Source organism: Talpa europaea (assembly GCF_964194135.1).
Source record: "Talpa europaea genome assembly, chromosome: 7".
In the NCBI taxonomy this organism is placed as follows: Eukaryota; Metazoa; Chordata; class Mammalia; order Eulipotyphla; family Talpidae; genus Talpa; species Talpa europaea.
In genome coordinates this window covers 3278320-3291958 of record NC_140074.1, presented here as the reverse complement: position 1 = coordinate 3291958, position 13639 = coordinate 3278320, and the positions used below count along the sequence as shown (strand labels likewise).

Below are 13639 nucleotides of genomic sequence, written 5' to 3'. Positions count from 1 at the left end.
GAAGCCTGTTTGATGAGGGGGATGGGGTTGAAACTCTAGAGTGAAATGCTGCAGCCTGGACGGGCCTTACTGACATGGACACGAGAGCCAGATTCTACTTACATGAGAAACCTGGAGCCGGGAGCTTCCTAGAGACAAAAAGTGTGGCCTGAGGTTCCGCGGCTGGGCAGGGGGGAATCCCTGGACACAGAGTTCCTGTTGGGATGATGGAAGAGTTTTGGGTGTGGACATTATTGCTGGTCACACAGCATTGTGAACGTATTAGTACCCCTGAATTAGTGTTAAAATGATAAGCCTGTATATTCATCACAGTGATACAAATGAAAGGGAAAACATTTTAAGAGCCAAAATAGGTGGCATATTGTTGCTTTCTGCATAGAATTTGGAAGACAAATTTGCCACTTTTAGGTATGTTTTTATCAGTAGAGTCTGCCTTTGTGCCTCTGTATTTTTTTGTGACTTTTGATCAAATCTCAGACTTACTGGATACATTTAGTGGACGAGACTGTAGTTGTCAACCATGATACTATTCCTGAGAGGAAAAAATTGGCCCTTTTAAAGCATTTCATCACACTGCAGAAAGATCAGAGTGCGTGCGTGTGTGCGTGCATGCGTGCGTACGTGCCTTTAAGAGTACAGACAGACTTGCAGGAAGCTCTGATGAAGCTTCGTGTCTCTGTTCAGGTGTCTGTGCCCCGGTTCGCTGTGGGCATCGTAATAGGCAGAAATGGGGAAATGATCAAGAAGATCCAGAACGACGCTGGCGTGAGGATCCAGTTCAAGCCAGGTGGGTCTTGGTGCCTCCTCAGTGTGGGGAAGCACTGAAGCGCCCCAGAAAGCGAGGACTCTGTGGCTGGCCGGTTCTCATCTCTTGCCCGCTATTCACCAGGTCACCCACCTAAGTCGTCCGGGGGCCTCTGGGCCCCTGTGTCCTTCCTTGAACTGCTGGGCCTGCTCCCACAGCCCCTCTGGTGCAGGCTCATGCTCGCCCCAGGGTCTCCAGGCCTTCATTCCTGCCCCCAGACCCGTACGTAAGTCAGGAGGAACTCGACGCAGCATTTCCAGCATGTGGTCTTGTCAGGTTAAAAAAAAAGTTTTTGATTTCACAAAATTAAAGATAACCTACAAACATGTGACAGGACAAACGCGTTAGAGTGAAATCCAGTTCTTACGTTTTGTAAAGATCACCCTTACAAGCAGAATCGTCTGTGTTGTCTTTTTTTTCCCCTCATTTGTCCGAAAATGGGAAACCCGTGTCGGGCTGGTTTTTGGAAAATAGGGTCACAACACGACTGTCTCGGGCTTTCTTTGTCCTGTGGCTCCTCTGGACGGCTGGAATCCCACGATGGTACCTCATGGACCACACAGGCCACGCGGTTCTGAATCCGGCGGTATCATTAGACTCGGGAACCAGTAGGGATGTGTTTCCTTCTAAATTTGGGCTTTTTCTACCCATCTCTCCCCTTGTTCTTGCAGACGATGGCATCAGTCCGGAAAGAGCCGCGCAGGTCATGGGGCCCCCGGATCGGTGTCAGCACGCAGCACACATCATCAGTGAGCTCATCCTGACGGCCCAGGTGGGTCAGCTCGCTCACCTGCGCAGGCAGGCAGTGCTGCCTGGGCCCGGCCTCCCCTCGCGCCTCGACCCCCTCAAGCAGGGCTCTCCCCGCCCACCGCCCGCGGCCTCTGCGTCCACCCCAGTCCTGTCTGCATGTCTTCAGCTGCTGGTTTGTTCCTCTCCTGCCTTGGCCATCCCAAAATCTAGGTTTTCTTTGTGTAGTAAGTTCTGACTTTAAACTGTTGGGGCAAGCGCAGTGTAGCTCACTGGGCACACGGGGTGTGAAGCTACGTTCCAGTAAATCTCTTCCCAGCTTAGCCTGCGTATCAGGACCTTCCCGCGTCGTCCTCGCCTGGAATGTGAGCGAGCTGGTGTGATGCCGTTGGCACTGCCACCTGCCCCTGTTGTGCATTATTCCGAGGGACACTAACTTGTGGGGGTGCTTCCTGACATGTGGCACCGAGGGAAAGTGCAAGAACAACTGGATGTGAAGAAAAAGCAAGAGATTGGAAACTGTTGTCCCAGCTCTGCCATTAACCATGTGGCCTGGGGGACGCCTTTGGACTTCTGTGGGGCTAGACGCACATAGGGGACTTGCAGAGGTGGTGTTCCCCAGCTGACCCCGCGGCCTCTCAGGGTGCGTCGGATCGGAACGTCCCGGTGAGGGGCTTCCCAGGCAGTTAGGATTAGACAAGCTCAGGAAAGGCCGCTGTGGCCCCCAACATCCTTCGTGTGCTCAGAATTGGTGGCCACTTGGAAGAGGCCCTTGTCTTTGAGAGTCTGTGGCATGCCTGAAAGTGGGTTACGTGCCTGTGTTTTAACATAAATCCCTAGAATCACCTTTTTGGTTTGTCATTTGCCTCATAAAAGCAGAGTGTCAGCTGTCTGCTCTTAACGGACACGCGCGGGTTTTGCCAGACCTGTGTCTGTTCGTCCTCTCCCTCCCATGGCAGCACGCTCCGCCTCACCAGCTCTGCCCTCGACGTTGAAAAGATTGTAAATGTGTGGCTCCACAGTGGCTGGGAGGGCGCAGGCTGGATGAGATGCTTGCCCTCGAACAAAGGAACCTTCTCTGTTAAACATGTGCCATCCTGGGGACGCTGTGAGGAGGCGTCAGGTTTCTCCAGCCCCAGACCATGGCCTAAGATCTCGTTGCTTCTATCCTGGTTTTTGAGAGCAGGACAGCAGTTTTTCTTTAAAATCCCCTTGGCCTTGTTGTTAGGTCTGACTCCTCCAGCAGCGAGTGTCTGAGCTGTTCTTCATGGCGGGCTGGTCGGGGAGGGTCAGGAGTCACACAGGGACCTGTGTCACCTCCAGATGCCCACAGCTCTTTAGCACCTAGTGCCTGGCTTCTAGTGACGGGCCCGGTGTGCGTAAGCCACAGAGAAGGCCCTCCACGTCGAGAAGACAGCCGGCCCCAGAGAGGCGGCCCAGCCCTGAGGGGCGCAGGCTCCTGGCGTCGTTTATACCTGGCTGCCTGTTTAGTTGGGTTATTTGTGCTGTTTATGTAACCACACGCGTGTCTGCACACATCCTCCTGGATGCGCCTGTGATTTGTGTTAATTCTGCTTTTAAAGAGCACCGCGGCGTCTGGAACGTGGAGCCTGCGCTGGCTCTAATGTGTGGCGTTGATTACATCCTGTCACTTAACCTCCTGGAGAGGAAAGTGCTGGTGGCAGCGGCAGAAACCGTCACTTGAGCTTTGCTTCCTTCCCAGGAAAGAGATGGCTTCGGAGGCCTCGCAGTAGCCAGAGGGAGAGGCCGTGGCCGTGGCGACTGGAGCGTGGGAGCCCCGGGCGGTGTGCAGGAGATCACGTACTCGGTGCCAGCAGACAAGTGTGGCCTGGTCATAGGCAAAGGTGAGCGGTGGCCATGGGGTCCACTGCCTGAGAGCAGACAGTGGGGCGGCTGGGAGTGTGCAGTGGGGTGGCTGCACCCAGCGGCAGGGCTGGCCTGTGGTGCCCACAGCCTTCTGCAGGACCCTCCTTTGCCGGGTCCACTCATGGGCAGGAGGGCAGGGGCTTTCATGACGGCATAACAGGTCACAAGTAAGGCCTGTTGTGGAAGCGGCTATGTTGTTGGACAAGCACCTTGCGTGATTAACCCACCCCAGGGAGCTGAGAGGCACAGTGGGGACGACTTCTTCCGGCAGCCAGCACTTCCTGACAGGCTTGTCCCGCTTCCCTTCTGGGTTTGGGTGTTTGGTCTTTACTGGCGTATCATGTGAAAGTTTTTATCCTTTCAACACACTTACCCTGAGACTATCCCATGGGGGTAAATAAAAGTGAACGTGTGCATTGTCCCCCGCGTCCTCCCGGTAGACACCCCGCTTGGCTGCTGTGGCTCCTTCCCAGCCTTCCATGAAAAGCAAGGGAGAACGCAGGCCAGTTTCTAGGCCGGGGTTGCTGGTTCACCTGCACAGGGTGAGGAGAGACTGTGCTCGGCGCAGGAGAGACTGCTGGGAGCGGCTTGTGGCCGGGGCCCTCCCCCACAGCAGGCTGGCCTTCTGTGAGTGTGAGCGCAGCCCCGCTGCCGGTAAACACCACCCCGGGTTCATCTGTGCCTTTGCTGGATTTTCAGGATAAATGATGTGCAGGGTGGGGAGTGGGAACAACCTCTTCCTGAGCCTCCAGTTTCTCTGACCAGCGTCTCCCTGGGGGGTGCTCATACCCCCAGGAGCAGGACCTGGGAACCTCCGAGCACAGACACTGTCATGCACCTGCTCGAGCGCGGAGCTTGGCAGGTTCTCTATACGCCTCCCTTGCCTCCCCGGACCCGCACGGCCACCAGCACACAGCGGGCTTCGTGCTCACCTGAGTCTGTGTCTGCGGTACCTCTGAGACGGCCTCTCGGAGGTGGCAGACAGCATTGATTCTGGACAGGACGTCCCTGCTGACAAGTATCGGGCAACAGTCGGCCGCCAGAACCCTGGGGGTAGTTCCAGCCCCTGCTCTCTCCTCAGTGGACCACTCTGAGGCCAGCCCACTCGGTGCCTGTCTGGGTTCTGTGCCCTCGGAGCCGTCCTGTGCGGAGATCTTGGGCGAATGTGTCTGCTGGACCCTGGCAGCACCTCTCCCGCCATCTGCCCTGTCACAGGTCCTCATGGTCAGGGACACCACACAGCCCGTCTTGTCCTCTAAGAGGCCCCAGGCCGGTGCTCCATTTGTACCTAGGGAGCCCAAGCAGTTCTGTCAGGGGTCTTTCGCTACCCTGTGAGGGCTGGGTGTGAGGAGAGGTCCTCCTCCTTGGGAAAGGCTCGTGGGTAAGGGTGAAAGAGGGAGCCACACGCAGACGCCGCTCCCCCAAGCTCCAGCCCACCCCACCCCCCCTTCCAGCCCTTGGGCAGACGCCTGGCCTGCAGGATTTCCATGATAAATGCGCATGGTGACAGATAGTGCGCCCAGCCCTGCACTTGTCAGCCAGGCTTTTTAGCAGGTTTGATTAATTGCTTTACGATTTCACATCCAGCCAGGAGGCCGCTGGTGGGTCGCTTCTGCCCCCCATCAGATGGCAGAATGGAGCAGGCTGCTGAATGAGTGTGTAGACACCCACCATGTGCCAGGCCGGTGACCTCATTTTGAAGGAGGATGAACTTAAATTAACTCCTTCCGGCCCCATGCAATTTGGCGGTGCCTCCTGGCTTTATTCGCCTGCTCCCAAGGCCTCAGGGAAGGGGGTGTCACGCCGCAGGGTCTCGGTCTCAGACATGCCAGCCCTTTTGTGCTCTGGCCTCCAGAAACCAGGGTGTCTGGGTGGAGACAGGAGGGATTCCTCCATGTGCTGGGGTGCGGTGGGAAGGTCTCTGTTGATCCCTTGCTGTTCGTTACCCCCCCGAAATGCTGTTGCCCAGGAGCAAAGCCACTCGCTTCTCATGGTGTGACGAAGACCCAGCCAGCCAAGCGCTGGGCGTCAAAGGCAGCAGGTGTGGATCCTCAGGCGATGCGCCCCCCTTGCGCAGAGGGAAGGGGCCAGAGGCTTTGCGCTGGCCAGTGCTGCTGCATTTGGGCCAGGAATGCTTTCCTTAGACGGAGGCAGAACTTCAGAAACCATGATCACGAGACCTTGGTCTGCTGACTTATTTTGAACTTGCTTTTAAATTTAAAACCACCCTAAGCAGACCAGTACACCGGCTGGGCCTCCTTGAACAGAGCCCCGGCATGTGCTGTTGGCCCTGGGTTCCCCACCCAGCACAAGGGCTACCCCACCGCCGTCAGGAAGCCCATGGACCCAGGCCTCAGCTCAGCCTCTTGACCATCCCGGCCAGCTAGGCCCTGGCCTGTGCCTGCTCTTGGTGTCCCCGACCAGCCCGTGACAAGTAGTCCAGAGAGCCAGCCAGTGTGGGGGTGGACAGCAGACTGGAGGTGTCTCGGGGGCGCAGCAGTTGTCATTTTAGGGTACTTTTGACTCCCAGGAGGGTGGCCCAGGGGCTGATCATTTGGGAATGCCTGGTACCCTGCACCAGGTTTTTCACTGATTGTCTTTATTCGGTTTTACAAAGCTCTTTTCCTTGTATTCTGGCTGCCCCCTCCCCCTCCCCACCCCGCAGGCAAAGCTGATCTGTAAGTTCTGTGAAATTTCAAAAGAAGAATCAAACCATTGTTATACTGGTGGAGCTTTTGTTACGCAAATTTCATTAAGAGACTGGGACTCTCACAAGTTTTTCAAAGAGTCCAACTAAATTTTCATTAGCCCGGCTCCACCCAGGCCTCTCTGACCCCGGCTCCGGCTCCGGCTGCCTCTCTGTCTAAGCCTGACTCCCTGGCGGAGGAGGCAGGGACTTGAGAAGGACAGGACAGGACTGAAAGGCCCACGTGGGCTCTGGGCATTGTAGGGGGCTGGGGGCAACAGTGCGTTGCCCCTCACCTAGGTCGAAGGCCCCGCTGTGCCTGGAAGAGCCCCCAGGTTGCCACTCTTGGACTGAGAAGGATGAGTGCTTCGGGCTGGGGACCCGCTGAGATTCAAGGCGGGTGAGGATGGAGGTGCCGCCTGTGGCCTCAGCTTCCCGGCAAACAGCAGCTTTTGCGCTTGAGAGCGAGAGCCTGGTGTGGGTTCAAGCCCTTTTATTTTTTTATTTTTTAAATAATTTTTAGGTAGTTGTTTTTTTTTTTAAGATTTGTTTATTTATTTATACAAGCACTGGGTACAGTCAGAAGCGCAGGAGGGTGAGAGAATTCACCAGAGCCAGAGCGGGGGGCAGAGCAGGCAGAAGGACCGAAGGACACTGCTGAGGGGAGCAGCGGGCGGCAGGAGAGGTCTGCGCGCCATGCGGGACCCTCCTCCCGTGGCCGGGGAGCAGCCGGGAATCAAACCGGCGCTGCAGAGGCTGCGGGCAGCTTCGCAACCCAGCGCTCAACCGCTGCGCCACCGGGGTGGCCCTCAAGCCCTTTTAAAGCACATAGAAATTTCTATCACCAACGGTCACATCGGTCACATTGCAAGGGAGAAAAAATGTAACCGCGTTTAGTATCATTTCACGACACACGCAGATATTTTATTGTTGTACCCCTGAGCCTAATGCCGGCCGAGTCCATTGTCTCCGTTTTTGAAAGCTGCTTTCTTTGCAACGCTGAATAGAAAGTTCTTTACTCAGAGCACGTGCAGTGTGCTCCCTCCCGTCCTCGAGCCAGGACCTGTGCTCACCCACCGGCCTTGTGTCCTGCCACAGGCGGGGAGAACATCAAGAGCATAAACCAGCAGTCGGGAGCACACGTGGAGCTCCAGCGCAGCCCGCCCCCCAACACGGACCCCAGCCTGCGGATATTCACCATCAGAGGGGTCCCGCAGCAGATCGAGGTGGCCAGACACCTCATAGACGAGAAAGTTGGCGTACGTACAGGCCCTCTCCCTGCCCGCTTCCCGAGGGCTGGGCTTTCTGTGGGGTGTTCCCGGCACCTGTTTCCCCGGCTGCTGGGACTCCTGCGCCTCTCCGCCCTCATCCCACGAGGGTCCCCTCCACGTTGCCGAGGGGGAGGGTCGGGGCCAGGGATGGCCAGGCCCAGGCCCTGAAGTGACGGAGGGAGCCTCTGGCAGGACTCACAGGGCCACAGCAGCACAAGCCCTCCCGGCGCAGGCTTAGCCTAGCCGCTCTGCTGACTCCCGCTGGCGCCGCCCTGGCAGCCAGCCTGCAGGCCGCGCTCATTGACTCTGGCTTTAGTTTCAGGCACCTCAAAGCAGATAAAGAGAGGGAGTGTTGGTGGAGGACAGATTGGCCACTGCTCACTTCCAAGGGGACGTAGAATGGCAGAGAGGCGTGGGCCTGCCTAAATTGACGGGAGAGGCAAGCAGGTTGGTCCCTACCCCCAGGGCGCCATGCTAGGGCCCTGGCGGTGGCGCCAGGCCTGACTGTGCGGCGGTCGCGGTCACTTGGGCGGAAGCCATTTCTGCACATCCAGCCCCCTGTGGGAAGGAAGGCTAGTGTGAGCGCCGTAGGGTCTGTCCTGCACTCGGCTGTCTCCCCGGAAGCTGCGGTTGGCCTTGGGGCGGGGCAAAGGGCAGTGGAGCCAGCGACAGCAGGTGACAGTCCTCTGTGCCCACGCAGGGTGCTGGCCTTGGAGCGCCTGGAGCCTTTGGACAGAGCCCCTTCAGCCAGCCGCCCGCCGCGCCCCACCAGAAGTGAGTCTTCTCTCTCGGGCCGCTCCTCCCAAGGGGCCTCTTGCCCGCGCCTTGTGGGGTGTGCCGGCCAACCCGAGGTCGTGCATGCGGGTGGGCCTCTCGTCTTGTCTCACCAGTGGTCCCTATGGCCTGGCCACAGCCCAAGGGCCATGATGGGTTAAGGGCCTTCCTGGCAGCCCTAGCATCTTCTCTCCACCCAGCCTCCCCGAGGGGAGCCCACCCCTGGGGTTTATGCCAGAGCCTTTGAAGCCTATTGTTTTGACACGTGTCTCACTTTCTTACAGCACTTTCCCCCCAAGGAGCTCAGGGTGCTTCCCAAACATTGCTGCTAAAGTGAACGGAAACCCCCACAGCACCCCTGTGAGGTAGGTGTGACCCTGGCTCTGTCCTCACGGGCCTCAGCTGGGGCACCACTGGCTTGGCTGGGGCGGGGTGAGCCGAGACGGCCCCCTGGAACGAGCGCCTCTTTTGTCGTCCACAGTGGTCCTCCGGCCTTCCTGACGCAGGGCTGGGGCAGCACCTACCAGGCCTGGCAGCAGCCCACACAGCAGGTCCCAAGTAAGTGGCCCGGGCGGAGGTGGGACTGTGCTTGCCCCACACAAACCTGGAGCTGGTCATCCAGAAGCGCCCTGCTGCCGGCTCATGGTGACAGGCCCGATGGCCCCCGGCGTGGGCGGGGGCTCTGCTGGGTGGCTGTGAAGCAGGCCGGCTCTCCCCTGGCCTCCCTTGGCCGACTTCTCTGTCGTCAGCTCTGTCCTTCTCAGACCTGCGACTCTGTCACTGTTTTTCCCCGGGGAGGGTGCGGGCCCCACCCACAACACCTGGGCGGGCCCAGCTCACAGGTGCCGTTGCTGCTCCCCTCCATGTGGTCACGCCCGCTCCTCTCCAGCGCCGCCTTGGAAGGGCTTCTTGCTGGTTGATGGGCTTTTCAGAAAATCCACACACTGAGGCGATTAGCTCTGCCGCGTGACCCCTACAGGAGAGCTGGCCGTGGACGTCCTCGCGGGCGTCTGACCCTGTCCCCACTGTCCCCCACACTGGCCTCAGGAACCATTCTTGGGGTTCCGTGCTGGGAGAGCCCATCTTGCACGGCTTTCAAAAGACCCAAACCGCAGGGTCAGTCAGGTCCTTGCGGTGTGAGGCCGCCTGCGTGCGCCGGGGAGTTGCTCCTCGGGGCTTTTGCCCAGCGCCTGTCCCCCGCAGCTCCGTCCGCAGCCTGACCACCTCCTCTGGGTCTCCAGTTTTGCCAGCTGTTAAATGAGGGGCTGGATTTGATTTTGAAAGTACCTGCAAGCTCTGAAAGTGAACGGTTGCGTTTTTCCCAGTATTTTCTGATGAAGAGTGTTAGAAACCCAGAATATGTCAAAGAACTTCCCTGTGGATGCCCGCGCCCACATTCCACTGCCATTCCCCTTCTCTCCCTGCTGCTCCTGGAGCCTGGTCCCGTCTGGCTTCCTCCTGCTCCCAGCTGAGGGCGCCCCAGGACGCGGTGCTGGCATCGGTCCCGGGGGCCCACCGGGACTAGAAGAAACCTGGGGCGGCGGCGTGTGGGTTTCTGTGCGCTGCCGCCTGCGGGGACACAGCTTCTCCCCAAGGGGAGCCAGGCCTCGGGGCTGTTCTGCCGAGCCCCCCGTGTGCAGGGGCAGCCAGCCGAGGCAGGCGGATTGTGGAGAAGCAAACTCTTACTCCTTTCTTGCCTCTGCACTGACCTGGGCTCCAAGGTCTTGGGCTTGGTCTGGGCGTGAACTGGGGGATTTGGGAACTTGGTTTTGGTCAGTGAGGTCTCACTGGGGAGAACCTGCCTGCTCACCCGCACCCTCTGGGTCCGAGTTGCCCACATTTCTCACTCATGTTCTAAGTCCTTCCTGCAGTGAGTGTGGGAGCGGGCCCCCCCTCACCGCTCTTCCCCACCCCACTGCGAGTGTTCTGACTGCCCTCCTGCCCCCACCCCTTCTCAGTCTGCAGTGAGTTAGTGTTTTGCCCTGAGACACACCGCATGTGCTTCCTGCAGCTACAGACTGTCGCTCTAATAGAACCTAGCAGGACCAGGCGTGGCCGGAGGGGTCTAAGCAGGTGGGCCCCAAGCCAGCCCTGACCTGGACACAAGAAAGTCCTGGCTGGTAGTCTGGCCAGGTCTGTCACTGGCCTGCTCGCCACCCCCCCCCCCACCCCCCAGTCTTTACCCATGCAGTATAGTGAATGGCCCCACACCACTCCCTCCCCCAGAAAGGCAGGAGGTGAGCGGGAGTCAGCACCTGCTGGATGAGCCTGGACCTGTTCTGAGTCCCTCATCTCCCCCGGGAGCACATCTCTGGACCTTGCTTGTCCAGAGCAGAAGCCTTCACTGGACAGAAAGGCCGGGAGAAAGGTGTGGCCACGAGCCTCAGACCACAGTCATCGGGCACCCACAGCCCCACAGAGTCCCTCCATCCTGCTGTCGGCCCTCACTCGCCCTCCTGGCCTCTCCAGGACTAGGCCGGCTGTGCCCTCCCCTGTAGGCCTGGCTGGAGCCCCACTGGGTGTTGCTCACCGCCTTGCCACCAGACCGGCCCGGACAGCTGTCACCTTCTTCCCAGGCCGGGCCTGGAGCCAACTGCGGAGCAGTGTGGCCGGGGCAAGAGAGAGCGAGTGCAGACGGCAGGGTCTGAGTCGCTGGCGGGCTGAGGCTGAGGCAGCACCGCAAGGCCTGACTGCTTTTGTGTTCTTCGCACAGGCCAGCAGAGCCAGCCGCCGAGCAGCCAGCCTGACTACAGCAAGGCCTGGGAAGACTATTACAAAAAGCAGAGTGAGTGCCTTGGCTTTCTCAGCAAGCAGGGCCCCTCAGCAAGCAGGCCTGGCACAGCCCTGCCCGCCCCGGGGGCGCCCGCCCTGCTTTGCCACCGCATCTCTGTTCTCCGCTCTTTGCCCCAAGTACTGGGGTCTCGGTGCCCCCCCCCCTTGCCTCCTGCTCCCCTCCATGCGGTCACACCCGCTCCTCTCCAGCGCCGCCTTAGAAGGGCTTCTTGCTGATTGATGGGCTTTTCAGAAAATCTGTCCATCCGCAGACGTGGCGGCTTTGGCCGTCCCCGCCTCTCCCTGCTCTCAGACCCCGCGGCACCCCAGGGCCTGGAGCTGGGCCTGGCACCTAGACAGGGCGTCCTTTTCCTGGCTGTCTTGCTGCCTCCCCTCGTGGCCTTTTGGGGCAGATGATGGACGAAAAGATGGAGAAACCGGGGAGCGGCGCCTGACCCTGGCATGCGCGTGGAGGCGTTCTTGAGTCCCCTCCCTCCTCAACTGCCAGGAACCAAAGCAGTCTTTCAAAAGGGAAGCCAAAAACCAGTAACACAGACAAGCCCTGAGCAAGTCATTGAAGATTAGACCTGAGCCCCTGCTGTCCCAGCGTGAGGGGTGGCTGGAGGGGCTCTCGTCGCGCCTCCAGTCTAAAGGGTGTCACCTGCTGGCTGGTAGCGCTCTGGCCGGAGGCTGGGCAGAGCGCTCGCCCTGGCGTCTGGAGTTGTCAGGGGGCCCATAACCCCTTGGGGGCCGAGGCGGGGTGGTGGGTCTTCATCAGCCTGGGCCCCTGTCAAAGCCTGGGATCCCTTACACGGGCCTGATGCTCTGCAGGAGTCAGGCAAGCCCCACATGTGTGTGTCTGTGTGTTTTTCTCTCTCCTCTCCTTCCTCTCTCTCCCCCCCCCCCCACCCTATCTCCCCCGGAGCTGGGAGCTGACGGGCAGGCAGTAGAGCAGACTCACGGGCAGATGTTGTTGGGATGAAGCAGGGACCTGGCAGCAGAGGTCTCGGGGTGCCTTGCAGCAATGTCCCGGGCCCCCAGGCGGCCCGGCCCACACCCAGGAGAGCACCTCCTGGGGCTGTGCTCAGGAGCCCCAGAGTCTGTGAGAAGGGGCCCCCTGAGCTGACAGTGTCCTTTGCCTCCCCCGAGTGGAACCCCACTCCTGCTAACCCGCGTTCTCCTCTGTCCCTAGGTCACGCCGCCCCCGCTGCTCCTCAGGCCAGCTCCCCTCCAGACTACACAATGGCCTGGGCGGAATATTACAGGCAGCAGGTCGCTTTCTACGGACAGACGCTGGGGCAGGCTCAGACCCACAACCAGGTCCGTTGCCATCACCGAGGGGCTCGCGCGGACCCCGGGGCAACACTTTGTTTAAGAGAAACAGCTGGGCCCCTCTCTGCTCAGCTTGGCTCCATCTGCTGAGAGCCCAGCCACAGCCATCCTGTCCCCCTCTTCACCCCAGAAAGAGTAGGTAATTGAGCCAGCCGGGAGAGGAGTTGGTGGAGCAGCCCCTCCCAGGAAGTACCTGGTCTTCTCTCACCCCCAGGCCCCAGCTGGCGGCGCTGGGTGCCACTGATGTCTCCCTCTGGGCCTCAGTTTCCCCAGCCATAAGCAAGAGTGCCAAGCTCAAGAAGCGGAGGCCCTGCCCCACTGCTGTTCTTGCGGAGGGTGGAGTGGTTGGTCTGTGACCCTCAGCCCCAGCGGGCAGGAGGAGGGCGTCCACGCTGTGGAGGGCAGGGCAGGGGCCTGGAGAGCTGTGTCTGGCCAGAGGCCAAAGAAAGGACTTTTTCCTAATGTAGGGAAGAGGCCCACTGTCCCCAGGGGCATTTTTCTGATGACCTGATGCCGGCGCAGTCCACACGGACAGCATGGTGGTGACCACCGGCCCCAGACCCAGTGGAAACAGGTGTCAGGGCTGGAAGTCGCTCCCCTCCCCCTGGAATCCCAGGACCTCCCTTTCAGGAGAGGTTGTGTGGGCCAGATGGAGGGAAGGTGCTGAGACACTGCTGGCTGCCGTGCAGGGCCTTGTTGTGGAGCCAAAGGGAGCCAGCGACCTGCCCCCAGCCTCAGGCGCAGACGGCAGCCGAGTCGTGGCCTCAGCCTAACTTCTCCTCTTCCTCCCACAGGAGCAGTAGGACAGCGACCTGCGCGCCCCCCACCCCAGAATCATTGTGAGCGGAAAACCTGTTTGTAACAGAGGTTTTTAAATCTGCAGACCTTTTGATGAGGAACCTTTGTTTTGTTCTGTGAAACACTATATTTAGATTAACAGATTTTTTCTAAAAATCGGGAAGATTAGTTACTAAAAATTGCTGATAATTTTTGTTTCATTATTATTGTTTGTTGTTTCAAACGTGTGAGCTCTGGGGATTCTTTCTGGCGCAATTCCTGCAAATACAGGCCCCAGGACGCGCCTCAGAGCAGTGACATTTCAACGTAGTGTGGTTCTGTTGTTTTGTTTTTGTGTCTTTATTTACAGTTTTTTCTGTTGCAACACAAAGTGGCTTGGAAGTCTTAGGTGGTATGTAACAAATTCTTTTAAAAAATTTTTAAACAGTATTTAAATATTCTTAAATGTAAATTCATTAAATGTTTTGCTTCTAATTTCTTGTATCTTGGCTGTCTGGTTTTATTGCATTTTTTAAAAAAACTGAACTATTATGTATTGTAATTAATTATGTGAATTCTGAATTGAGA

General features: G+C 58.6%; 1 protein-coding gene across 1 annotated transcript in view; it reads left to right on the top strand.

Annotated features, from left to right (window-relative positions):
- FUBP3 (far upstream element binding protein 3) overlaps positions 1-12364 on the top strand; it is a gene marked incomplete at both ends in the record, with an annotated part of 44257 nt that extends 31893 nt beyond the window's left edge. The window contains 9 exons of the mRNA XM_084236301.1: positions 685-787; positions 1477-1577; positions 3276-3417; positions 7224-7384; positions 8097-8170; positions 8455-8535; positions 8652-8728; positions 10884-10955; positions 12135-12364. Of these exons, the coding sequence (XP_084092427.1) occupies positions 685-787; positions 1477-1577; positions 3276-3417; positions 7224-7384; positions 8097-8170; positions 8455-8535; positions 8652-8728; positions 10884-10955; positions 12135-12364 (1041 nt within the window). The remainder of the gene's footprint in view (positions 1-684; positions 788-1476; positions 1578-3275; positions 3418-7223; positions 7385-8096; positions 8171-8454; positions 8536-8651; positions 8729-10883; positions 10956-12134) is intronic.
- Between the last annotated feature and the right edge of the window lie 1275 nt (positions 12365-13639).